Raw genomic sequence first — 11,175 nt, 5'->3', positions numbered from 1 at the left:
AGAGTAGTGGAGAAAACTAATGTAATGCTTCAACAATTTAGGGATGAGTGGAAGAAAATTGGTTGCACAATATGTCTGATGGGTGGATAGATAAAAAAAAGACGTTCAATTTGTAATTTTTTGGTGAACAGTCCAAAAGGGACTGTATTTCTTTATTCATTGGATACCTTGGACATCTCAAAAACAATTGACAAAGTGTTGAAGATGTTGGATGATGTAGTGAATTTTGTTGGAGAGGAGAATGTAGTCCAGGTGATAACAGATAATGCTGCATATTACAAAGCAGTTGGAGAATTGTTGGTGCAGAAACAAGAGCATTTTTATTGGACCCCATGTGTTTCTTATTGCATTGATCTGATATTTAAAGATTTTGAGAAACATTTGAAGGTTCATGAGACTACTATAAAGAAGGGAAGAAGGATCACCACCTACATTTATGGTAGAACAATGTTGATTAGCATCATGAAGAAGTTCACAAATGGAAGAAACTTGATTAGGCCTGCTATGACTAGATTTGCCACAACTTATTTAACCTTAGCTTGCCTTCATGAATTGAAAGCATCATTGATGAACATGTTTAGCTCTGAAGAGTGGAAAACAAGCAAGTTTGGAACTTCACAAGAGGGGAGAAAAGTATAGAATATGGCTTTGGATAATCGGTTTTGGAAGAACGTAACCATGTGCCTCAAAGTTGTCGCCCCTCTTATGGTGGACTCAGATGCAAAACCCACCATGAGTTTCATATATGAAGAGATGGAAAATGCAAAAGAGAAGATAAAATGCAACTTTAATAACACCAGGAAAAGGTAAAATTTCTAAACTTTCTCACATTTAAAATTTACTTGTGTATTATTTTAACTATTTTTGATATAGCATATTTGATATCTATGTACAATGTAGCTATGAGCCCGTTTGGAAAATTATTGATGAGAGGTGGGATCATCAACTTCACAGGCCTTTGCATGTAGCTGCATATTATCTTAATCCTTATCTACATTATGAACCTATTTTCAGACATGATGACCATCAGGTGAAAGAAGGATTGCACATGTATATGAGAAGATTGGTCAAGGATGTTGTAGAAAGGAAAAAAAAATTAATTTGCAACTTGTTGAGTTTCATTTTGCTAGAGGGCTTTTCTCTATGGAAGAGGCAAAGGATAGTAGAAAAGTTATGCAACCTGGAGAATGGTGGGAGATGTTTGGTGATGGAACCCCAGAGTTGAGGAGATTTGCTATTCGTGTTTTAAGCTTGACTTGTAGCTCTTCTGGGTGTGAGCGTAATTGGAGCTCATTTGAAATGGTAATTCAATTCAACCTTATGACTTTATTTTATTTGTTTGATAATTTTACTTATTTGGTTTATATAGTAATTAAAATTTGATTTTTAATTATAGGTTCATACAAAGAGAAGAAACCGCTTACATCAACAGAAAATGAATGACTTGGTTTATGTGATGTATAACTTAAAGTTAAAAAGTAAACAAAATAGAAAAAACATTCCTCTTCCATTTGATGAGATTGAGTTTGATGATGAATGGATAACTGAAGAGGGATATAATGATGAGGATGAACAACCTCAAGGTGAAGGTGATGGTGGCAATGTTAAATTAGTGGGAGATGTTGGAGGAAGTTCAAATGATCTAGTTGTAGACGTTTTTGATCTAGATAATTTAATTTTGGTGAAAATGATGATGCACAATCTCAGGAAGACCTTGATGATGATGGAGATGGGGATGAAAGTGATGATATTCATGGAGATGATCCTATTAGAGGATTGGACATGATTCTTTGAAGACATTTGTGGTTTTTTTAGTTATTTAAATGTTTTAACTTTGAGAACTTATGTTTTGTAATAGACTAATAGTATGAATTATGAGTTTATTGTCATTTTGTTTGCAAAATGATGCATTTTGAATATATTTACTTATTATCCATATGTATTTTTTTACGAAGTTGACTCTTACGAGTCTATAAGTCAACTCTACTAGTCGAGTCTACGGAGCTCTCACGAGTCTACGTAGACTCTCAATTTTGATAACCTAGAGGGTACCTATGGAGGGTTCTGACCAAGAAAGATGTTGAGTGAAGATGCCACCACATGAAGTGTCATAGTGTGAGAGTCGTCGAGAATTGAAAATCGAGGATGTTACAAATGATATCAGAGCAAACATCTATCCAGTACGGTGTGGTTCGAGAACGAACCAAGTGGAAGCTAATGGGCATGTAACACCCTGATCGAATCACACCAAAATGAGAGGAATTCAGAGGCTTTGCAATTATGCGACTATACAATTAAGGATGACTTAAAAGAATTAAGTGGTACTACCTATACCAACAAGATGCATCTACCCTTTGGTAACCCATCACTTAAGAACTTCATAGTTAAGTTTGCCTGACTTGGAATAGTTATGGGATGGGTGACCTTCTGGGAAGTTTCACGGGAAGTATACGGGTAAGGACAAAACTGCTGAGAAATCGAAAATCAACAAGGATTTTGACCGGTAGAAGATTCTGACCAATAAATATGTTGAGTAAAGTATTACCGTGTGAAGTGTCATAGTGTGAAATCGGCTGAGAAATCGAAAATCAAGGTTGTTACATTATACACAACTTTTGACTTCTTGGAAGTTCTTCAAGCTGAGTTGACTTAAAGGAAATTTTTACTGCTCACAAACACTTTTTTTCATGAATGACGTGCATGTTTAGTGTAAGTTTCTTGGTGAGATGCGTTTCAAATTAAGACAAATAATGTCCTTTATTTTGTTCCATAGTGATGAACAGAATTATATGCACCAACTTGTAAACTCTACGTACTTCACTTATTATTATAATCTATATATTTAGTGGCTAATATTTTATCTTATAATCTTGTCGTGAAACCCTGTTTATATAATCTTTATTTAAAATAAATAAAAAATTCCTATTCATAAGCTTCCAGAGTATAAAAATTTGGTTCAATGGTTCCATTGTTCATGATGATTCGTTTATAGGTTTTCTGGTATGACAATTTAATTGATTTTTTTTAACCTTTTTTTTTTATCAAAATTGTCGCATACTTGAAGTAGGAAGACAATGACATTTAAAAAAAAAAACAGGTTAAATTAGTTTTTTATCCTCTAAATTTTTAGGTTCGATTTGGTTCTCTAATGTTTTTTAATTTAATTTTATCCTCTAATTTTTAAAACTGATTCAATTAGCTCCTTTGGTTTAAATTAAATTGACGGTGTTTGGAAAAATGTGCATCTAGTAATGGTTCAAAACCGCTTAAATGGTTTAAAACCACAACAAAGTGTGATTACAAGGGTCACTTAACATCGTTTATCCAATTTAGATGGTAGGCCAAAAACACCAGGACAACTATGACAACGACTACAAGGGCGGTGGCAACAATCTCGATGGCTGGCAGTGGAATTGATTTGGGGTGAGAAAATGTAAATGGAAATTGGGGGAGAGTGGCTGAAATGAAGAGAGACAAAGGGGAGGGTGAGTGAAAAAATGAAGCTATGAGTAATTAAGTATTTTCAAACGTTATGGTAGTGCCATTAGCAATTGTCGGCAGTGGAAATAGTTGTTCCCTTCAATTCAATTCCAATCTAAAACAAGTTGTGGTGCCCATACAAAGTATTCATGAGCCAGTTAATTAAAAGATTAACATTAAATATAAGAAGGTTCAATAAAGAGTTTTGAGCGGTTGTTGCTAACCCGCTTGAATTAAATTAGTCCGTTGTTGAAAGATCAGAAAAAATCATTGATTGATTGGTTGAGATGTTTAATTTAGACAAGCTTGTATTACGAAATTGTTATAAATACGTACTAATCCAATAAATAATCACTAAATAGCAAAATAAAACTAAAAATTGTGACTTTTGTTTCTCGATCGGTTCAAAGGTGTCAACTTGGAAGCAATGGACACATAGTTGGTTTCTCAGAAGAAGGTTTTGTTTGAATTCCCAGTAGGTCTTAGGGTCGTTGCAGTTGATCATGACCCCACTATTCTTGATAACATTCTTAATATGTGTTCTCGATGCCACTATCGCGGTAATTTCAATTAATTGTTACTATTTCTTGTACAAAGATTTGATCTTTTTTTATTGATGATTGTTTTTATGTTGCAGCTGTGGCATACTCTGATGCCTCACTTGCTATTTTGCGAGGAAACTCTGGAGTCAAAATCAACCACCAAAAAAACAAGATTCTGAATTTGTTTCTTATGTTCTTGATGCAATAGCGAGGGGCCAAGAAAAGATCGGTACAAATTTCAAAGAATCTGATTCCGATGAACTGGATGATTCTTTTGCACCCCCTACAAAGAAACCCCGTCTAATGTGGCGACAAGAATTGCATCAACAATTTGTCGAGGATGTTATGCAAATTGGACTTGATAGTATGATTAATTCTTCACCATTGTTGGTATTGCAACACATGTATAAGGCATAATTATATGATGCTTATAACTAATTTTCTCCCTTGATTATTCTTCAGAGGCAAAGCCAAAAAGGATTGTTGAAGCTATGAATATCCCTGGTTTGACAAGAGAGCAAGTAGCTAGTCATTTGCAGGTTAATTTCTTATGCACATTTGTAATTTAGAACAATTCAGTTATTAATGTTGGTTCTTTTATGCATGGATAATTAATATTATTGCCATTATGATTGGCAGAAACATAGACATGAGTTGTTGTTGAATACATCTAAAGGAGTGACATTGCAACAGAATGAGAAGACATTGTCAAACAACATAGAATCCAAGAGAAGGGAAGGTGCATATGGAAGGTTTGACTTAACAGCTTTTGGTGATACCAGCCATCTTTCTTATGCTGCCCTTCATCCTGAGGAACGAATGGAAGACCAATGGCCTTACTATTCCCTTGCATAACAAAATGTAGCATTGATGTTAATTCAGATTTTTTTATACTATATTGTAAAAATTATGAGTACAGAATTTCACTTCAGACTTATCTGTATTTTTATACCATTTTTTGGCAATGAATTTAATCAGAATTTGACTCAAAAGATTCTCGTATTACTTGTTGGTTGGGAGAAACTTGAAAGTACTCTGCAGTCTGCATGCACTTTGTAGTGATATCGGATTATCATATAATATATGGATGATGCAGAATACAAGTGTCATAATTGAATATGATTACTAGTCCCTAATGTGAGCTATAGATCCGGGCAATCTAATTTGTTGTTTGCTTCTAGTTAATGTTAACAATGTCTTAAGGAAGGTTTGTATGGAATTTCAGTGTATCAGATATTTTGAATGTGAATTAATAGACTAATGTCAATTATATAATGAGTTAATGACAGGTAATGGTATTTATGTTATATTAATTGCTGAGTTACTAAAGGCATGAGGATAAGTGTGTTTGATATTAGGATAGGCTGAAGGGGAAGCTCTGAAATAGTAATGGAGATAATTGATTCTCAGACAAGAAAACTTTTATATTCTGGAAGCTTATGAATAAGATTTTTTTATTTTATTTTAAATATAGATTATATAAACAGGGTTTCATGACCAAGATTATAAGATAAAATATTAGCCACTAAATATATATTATAATAATAAGTGAAGTACGTAGAGTTTACAAGTTGGTGCATATAATTCTGTTCATCACCATGAAACAAAATAAAGGACATTATTTGTCTTAATTTGAAACGCACCTCACCAAGAAACTTGAAGAGCTTCCACGAAGTCAAAAGTTGTGTACAGATTATAGAGGTGTCTGTCTTCCTGACATAATATACGCTATTGTTTGGCGCACAAAGGTAGGAGGATGTTTCAACTTGATGTTAATTAGGTTCCTAAATGCTGTCTATATGTAATGAAAAAGGTTCCCATTAGCTCATTGTTTTCTATCGATAGAACAATGTCGTGGTTGATGTCAACTTTTAAAAGTGATAATGTTACGAGTCTCACATTGAATAAAATAAGAAGAAGCTTAATTTAGTACTCAAGTCATGAAGTTCTCCTAATATTTTGGGTGACTCTTCCGTGTTATTTTCGTTGAAAATCACAACACTGGAAATAAGGGTGTTAAAAAAAAATTGGTTCGGATTAAATTGGACTGTAACCGAACCTAGTCTGAATTGGTTTTTTTCCTTGTACTAGTTAAGAAAAAATGAGTACACTAGTTTATAAAATCAATACAGTTAATCAAATTTTTTCTACAAAACTAATTCAGTTAACCAAACTGGTTTTTATTTAAATATTTTTTTTATTTAAAAAAATAGTTCAAAAACTAGTTCGAAAACCAATTCGAAACTAGTTTAACTCTTAGAACTAATTTAAACTTGTTAAGAACTAGTTCAGTTAAAAATCAATTTTTTAAAACTAGTTCGGTTTCAAACCAGTTTTTAAATCAGTTTGATTATCTGAATATAAAACTAAATTGATTAAAACAGTTCAAAACCAATTCGGATTTTTTTACTGAACTAATTTTTGCACACCCCTAACTAGGGAGAGATCTATGCACAATAGCATTAAGGTTTTTGGGGGTAGAGTCAAGGGAAGATTTATCTTTTCTAAGATGGCCTTATTTGATCTATAACATGCTTCAAGAGATTAATATACCTGAACTGATCAATAGTTACAGGGGCCAAATCTAACCTACTTTAAATGTTCAGAAACATTATATGCTCTGATGATTTGTTAACAACTGATAATAGCTTCATTCTTTTAGAAGAATTTCCAAAGATGAGATGCAAAAGAATTTTGAAAAGACAAATTGAAAGAAATGTCCTATAAGATCAGGAAGGAGTTTACAGATCAGAAGTTAAAATTAATCAGTTAGTCCTTATAGGCGATATTCATTTAACAATTAGTCATTGGATGGAAAAAAAAAGTTAAGATTTGCTTTAGTCCTTATAAATCGACATAAGGATAAAACTTAAGGAACATAGTAATACCTGGAATCGATGTGTATTAATACAGATATATATGGACTAAATCTTTTTTATCATAGAGGTTGATTCTTGAGTATCGCTTATAGGAATTAAATGATTAATTTAATGAGCCAAAAAATTCAATAACTTAGCATATTCTTTGTAAAGTTTGAAATGAAAAACTGTAAATCAGTCAACACCTCTCTAGTGTTAAATGAGAAGGTGAGCAAGGATACAGTTTATTGTGTACGCTGCCATTTGCTATCCAGATTCCTGCATGCTTCTTGTTGGAATGTGAAATTCATTTCGAGCTACTAAGAGAATTCTCAGATAAATCATACACACTACTGATCTTGGATTAGATTCTAGAAGATAAATGAAATAAAGCTAGCATGGCTTATTGATTGTGATTTGTGATTGTTGGTGAGCTTGTAGGAACTTCTGCTTCAGTATACTATTCACCACAAAATCCAATTTCTCATGATGAGACCAATCACTTAAATATCAGATATCATGTTAGAAAAGCTCAGCAGAATATGCACATTTGACCAAGCTTTAGACATATAAACAAACAAATTCCCCGAAACTAAGTTTGAGATGCCAAAAAAGGCAGAGTTTGCAACATGGTTTGTTAAGGTATGATGCCATAACTTGAAGACTTGAAGTTATGTTTTTGTGGTATTTAAATTATTATATTTTGTTCTTGTTCCAATCAAGTGAATTATCAAGCTTGCATAAGGAAATAAGGTTAGGTAGCAGTAGTGGTGATATTAATTGCTCATTGCTTGTTGGCTATATAGAATATAACATGCCTACTTTTTGTACTATGTATAGAAGTTAGAAGTGCACCTTCCTTTTTCTCTTCTGCCTCAAAAAGCCAACATGTTATGGAGGAGAAAATATTTTAATTTATGACATGTAACATTAATAACAACCTATAGTGCTGACAGATTAGTCTGCTTCTACGCAATTACCTTAGTCTAGGCAAAATGGTGTCATATCTTATTCCCTGACAAATAAATGTAGCATTATTTTTGTACTGATTATGTTTACAGATTTTTTTTCATAAAAGTTAAGAGAGTGCATCATTTTAACTAAACAAAAAAAAGAAAGTAAATCCAGAATAATTAGAGAGCGAGAGAGAGAGGGGGCCAAAAGGAAAAAATAAAAACTATTCCACATGACAGAACTGGTCTTTATTTCTTTATCAGAACTGCAATGAGGAACGAAAGTAGCTTTGAAATATAATTTCATTTCTAGCCCAGTAAATATTTATTGGAATTTAATTAGACTGTATTGTCATCCAAATTTTTATACAACTAAAAATTATAATATTTTAAATACATATTGAAAGAGATTTTTAATTGGTTGATAATTAATATACAAATTTTTACCCAAACAATTGTGTCCATTAAACATGTGGTTAGAGATTCGATCTTCTATGAGTGTTAAATTATCTGTTGAGAGAGATCTATCTCTTAAATAGATCTGGTACCTCAAATAATTGGTATCTAACTCTCAAATATCCCATGTTAAAACAAATTACTAAGGGAGCAACAAGAAACATCTTGCATTTCTATATAAATCAAAAGAAAGCAAAGAACATTAAGAAAAACAAAGAGAAAACAAGACTTAGCTGGAATCAGAACCCATCATTGAATGAGTTCATCCCCAATCAAGACTATAAATACAAACATCAAGCAATTTTTGCTCGAGCCAACTTGTTTTCAAGATACTTGAGAGATGTAGGATTGATTTGAGTGAACACATAGTTCCCAGCAAAGAGATCACCAAAATGACCCTGTCCCTCCTTGAACCTTCTCTTCACCTTAGCACACACAAGCATAACTTTTTTTATCATCCACACTCTTCTCCAGCTAGGCACTTTCACCCTAAACCTTCTCCTCAATGGCACCCCTCTAGGCCTACACCACTTCTTCGGCCTAAGGATCACCCTTTGATCTCTTTCATCATCAGAGCATGGCTCATGCCTTAGAATTTGGTAAGGAAGCTTGATGGCACTAGCAGAAACCATCTCTATGGAAGACATGGTGAGAGAGTGAAAAGCAATTGAAGAACAAATTGGAGTAATTGTAATTGTGAGGATTTGCTGAATGAGTTTTGAGGTGTTGTTGGTAACTACAATTTTTAGGAGCAGTTGATGTGTTATTACACGAGGAAGCTAGTAGTGGTTTTGAAGTAGCATTGTATTTATTGTATTTTGGGAGCATTTATTGGTACATTACGTGCACATTTCTAGATGAACAAAAATTGATTTTTCACACCGCGTCACGTATACGTCTCTTTACAGCTTGGGAAGAAAGAGAAATAGTGTATAACAAAAGGGAAATAATAATTTAATTTAGGTCTTAAATTTATTTTTATTCTTAATAAATATTTAATTTTTTATTTGTTCTCTAATAAATATTTATTTTACTTTGAGTACTTAACAAAATAATAATTTTATTTTTGGTTGACACTTTTTTAGTTCATAATAAAATTAGTAGGGACTTAAACAAACATAAAATTTATTTATTTATAATTAGTAGGGAGTACAAAAAAAAATTAATTTATCAAGGAAACAAACAAAAAATTTATTAATTTATCGGGGACTTAAACAAAATATTAAAGACTAAAATATAAAATTATTATTTTATTAAAAATTCAACACAAAAAAAAATTACAAAAATTTATTAAGAAACAAACATAAAAATTAAATATTTATTAAAAATAAAAACATATTTGATCCTTTACTTTAATAAAAATACACTTGTCCTAGCGAGAGTATAGATTAGAGTTATTTTAATTTAACCAATTAATAAGCTTAGAATATCTTAGATATGAAATACACAAATATTGAAAGAAAGAATTTTATCGTCGTAGTGGCTATAATAATTTTATCCTGCTTGAATACAAGTGTTTTGAACTGGTACCAAAAAAATTGAAACACATTTGTAATGTAAAAAAAATTACATTTTAATTTAATCATAAATTATTATCTATAATAAAATTATTAAATTTTAAAATAATTATTTTAAAAATCATACATAAGTAAGTTTTAATTGGTTAATAGTATAATAATAATAATAAATATTGTAATAAACCATACAATAAGAGTGGAGTATATAAATACAAATATAAGTTGAATATAAAAGTTGAGATATGTAAAAAAAAAAATCTAAAATTAAGAATAATGTTCCTTTTACACCCCCTTATTTTTTATTTTTTTACTGAATCCTCAATTAAATTTCTTTTCATGATTTTTTCACGCTATTTTCTTTTATGGTCTTTTTCTTTATACTCCTACTCTTCACCATTTGTTTAAACCGGTGTATTAGCAATGGTTAAATGATGAATGATTTTTTTTATCAGTGATGTTGACTTATTAAGTGTGAAAATTAAGAATAATGACGAAAACATACACATGAACAATTACCTTTAAATTTCTGTATGTCGCTCTCTTTTTTTGTGTATATAATAAAAGGCAATCAATTTTGAAACTAAACTTTATGTAAATACTGATAAAAATAAAAATCTTACAGTTTTAAATTATTCAAACGTCTGTCACTAAACCAATTTTAACGGATTTTTCTCTTTCTTTTAATTACCATAAAAAAATATGTATCAATTTTTTAGTTTTCAAAAACATTTTCTTAGAAAATAGTTTTGTTGAAAACATGATCAAACATTAAATATATACATCTTTTTCAGTTTATATTTTGTATAAAAATAATTCACTGGACCTAAAAATATTATTATTGAAGACATGTTCCTCACATAACACAAGTTCTTCATGCAAGAATCAAGATGATGAGTAGAAAGTAAATGATGGTTAGTGTACCAATGTAAACAGTACCTAAGATTTGGTGTATTAATTTTATACATCACGCGCCTCCAACCGTTTTTTACCTGTTGTTGTACTGAAAATATTACCAACGATTTGGGGTATTAAATACACTTCACTAGTCTCTAACCTTACCTGCCAATTTTAATTCTTGTGAAAAGTACTGAGACACACTAATATATAATCGTACGAACTATATGTATTTAACACAATTTATCTGTTTTCTGTATAAAAAAAAACAATTTATCAATTATTTTTATTTTGCTAATCCTTGCACTACACGATAGAACTGCCATATCATGTGATAAAAAAGGTGAAATTATTTTATAAATCCATGCACAATTTGAGCATTTTCAAATATAAGTCTTTATAATCTTTAAAAAAAGTCTTTTTAATTTAAAAATTTATAATGAAGTCTTTAAATTTGAAAAATTATTTTTAATTA

General features: G+C 31.1%; 3 protein-coding genes across 3 annotated transcripts; 2 read left to right on the top strand and 1 right to left on the bottom strand.

Annotated features, from left to right (window-relative positions):
• Positions 1-642: 642 nt before the first annotated feature.
• On the top strand, positions 643-1,794 carry LOC102665802 (uncharacterized). Its single transcript, XM_006604977.1, has 5 exons — positions 643-806; positions 901-1,050; positions 1,131-1,302; positions 1,397-1,603; positions 1,708-1,794. Exons 1-5 carry the CDS (start codon positions 643-645, stop codon positions 1,792-1,794), a joined length of 780 nt encoding a protein of 259 aa, XP_006605040.1.
• A 2,053-nt stretch (positions 1,795-3,847) lies between these two features.
• LOC106797432 (two-component response regulator ARR14) lies at positions 3,848-5,000 on the top strand. Its single transcript, XM_014771735.3, has 4 exons — positions 3,848-4,040; positions 4,118-4,386; positions 4,485-4,561; positions 4,662-5,000. Exons 2-4 carry the CDS (start codon positions 4,326-4,328, stop codon positions 4,875-4,877), a joined length of 354 nt encoding a protein of 117 aa, XP_014627221.1. The 5' UTR covers positions 3,848-4,040; positions 4,118-4,325; the 3' UTR covers positions 4,878-5,000.
• A 3,441-nt stretch (positions 5,001-8,441) lies between these two features.
• LOC113000395 (uncharacterized) lies at positions 8,442-9,153 on the bottom strand. The gene has a single exon (XM_026127001.2). The coding sequence runs from the start codon at positions 8,934-8,936 to the stop codon at positions 8,583-8,585; it is 354 nt and encodes a 117-aa protein (XP_025982786.1). The 5' UTR covers positions 8,937-9,153; the 3' UTR covers positions 8,442-8,582.
• Positions 9,154-11,175: the final 2,022 nt, after the last annotated feature.

The sequence above is a fragment of the Glycine max genome, chromosome 19 (assembly GCF_000004515.6).
Source record: "Glycine max cultivar Williams 82 chromosome 19, Glycine_max_v4.0, whole genome shotgun sequence".
Lineage (NCBI taxonomy): Eukaryota > Viridiplantae > Streptophyta > Magnoliopsida > Fabales > Fabaceae > Glycine > Glycine max.
The sequence above is the reverse complement of the archived record's forward strand: the minus strand, read 5'-3'. Positions and strand labels throughout refer to the sequence as shown.

Bases quoted from the DNA above. Each gene is read 5' to 3' on its own strand.
- LOC102665802 (XM_006604977.1), top strand. From the start codon at position 643: ATGGCTTTGGATAATCGGTTTTGGAAGAACGTAACCATGTGCCTCAAA. The intron at 807-900 runs GTAAAATTTCTA...TGTACAATGTAG, and splicing joins TTTAATAACACCAGGAAAAG to CTATGAGCCCGTTTGGAAAA. The intron at 1,604-1,707 runs GTTAAATTAGTG...GCACAATCTCAG, and splicing joins GTGAAGGTGATGGTGGCAAT to GAAGACCTTGATGATGATGG.
- LOC106797432 (XM_014771735.3), top strand. From the start codon at position 4,326: ATGTGGCGACAAGAATTGCATCAACAATTTGTCGAGGATGTTATGCAA. The intron at 4,387-4,484 runs GTATGATTAATT...ATTATTCTTCAG, and splicing joins TATGCAAATTGGACTTGATA to AGGCAAAGCCAAAAAGGATT. The intron at 4,562-4,661 runs GTTAATTTCTTA...TATGATTGGCAG, and splicing joins AAGTAGCTAGTCATTTGCAG to AAACATAGACATGAGTTGTT.
- LOC113000395 (XM_026127001.2), bottom strand. From the start codon at position 8,936: ATGTCTTCCATAGAGATGGTTTCTGCTAGTGCCATCAAGCTTCCTTAC.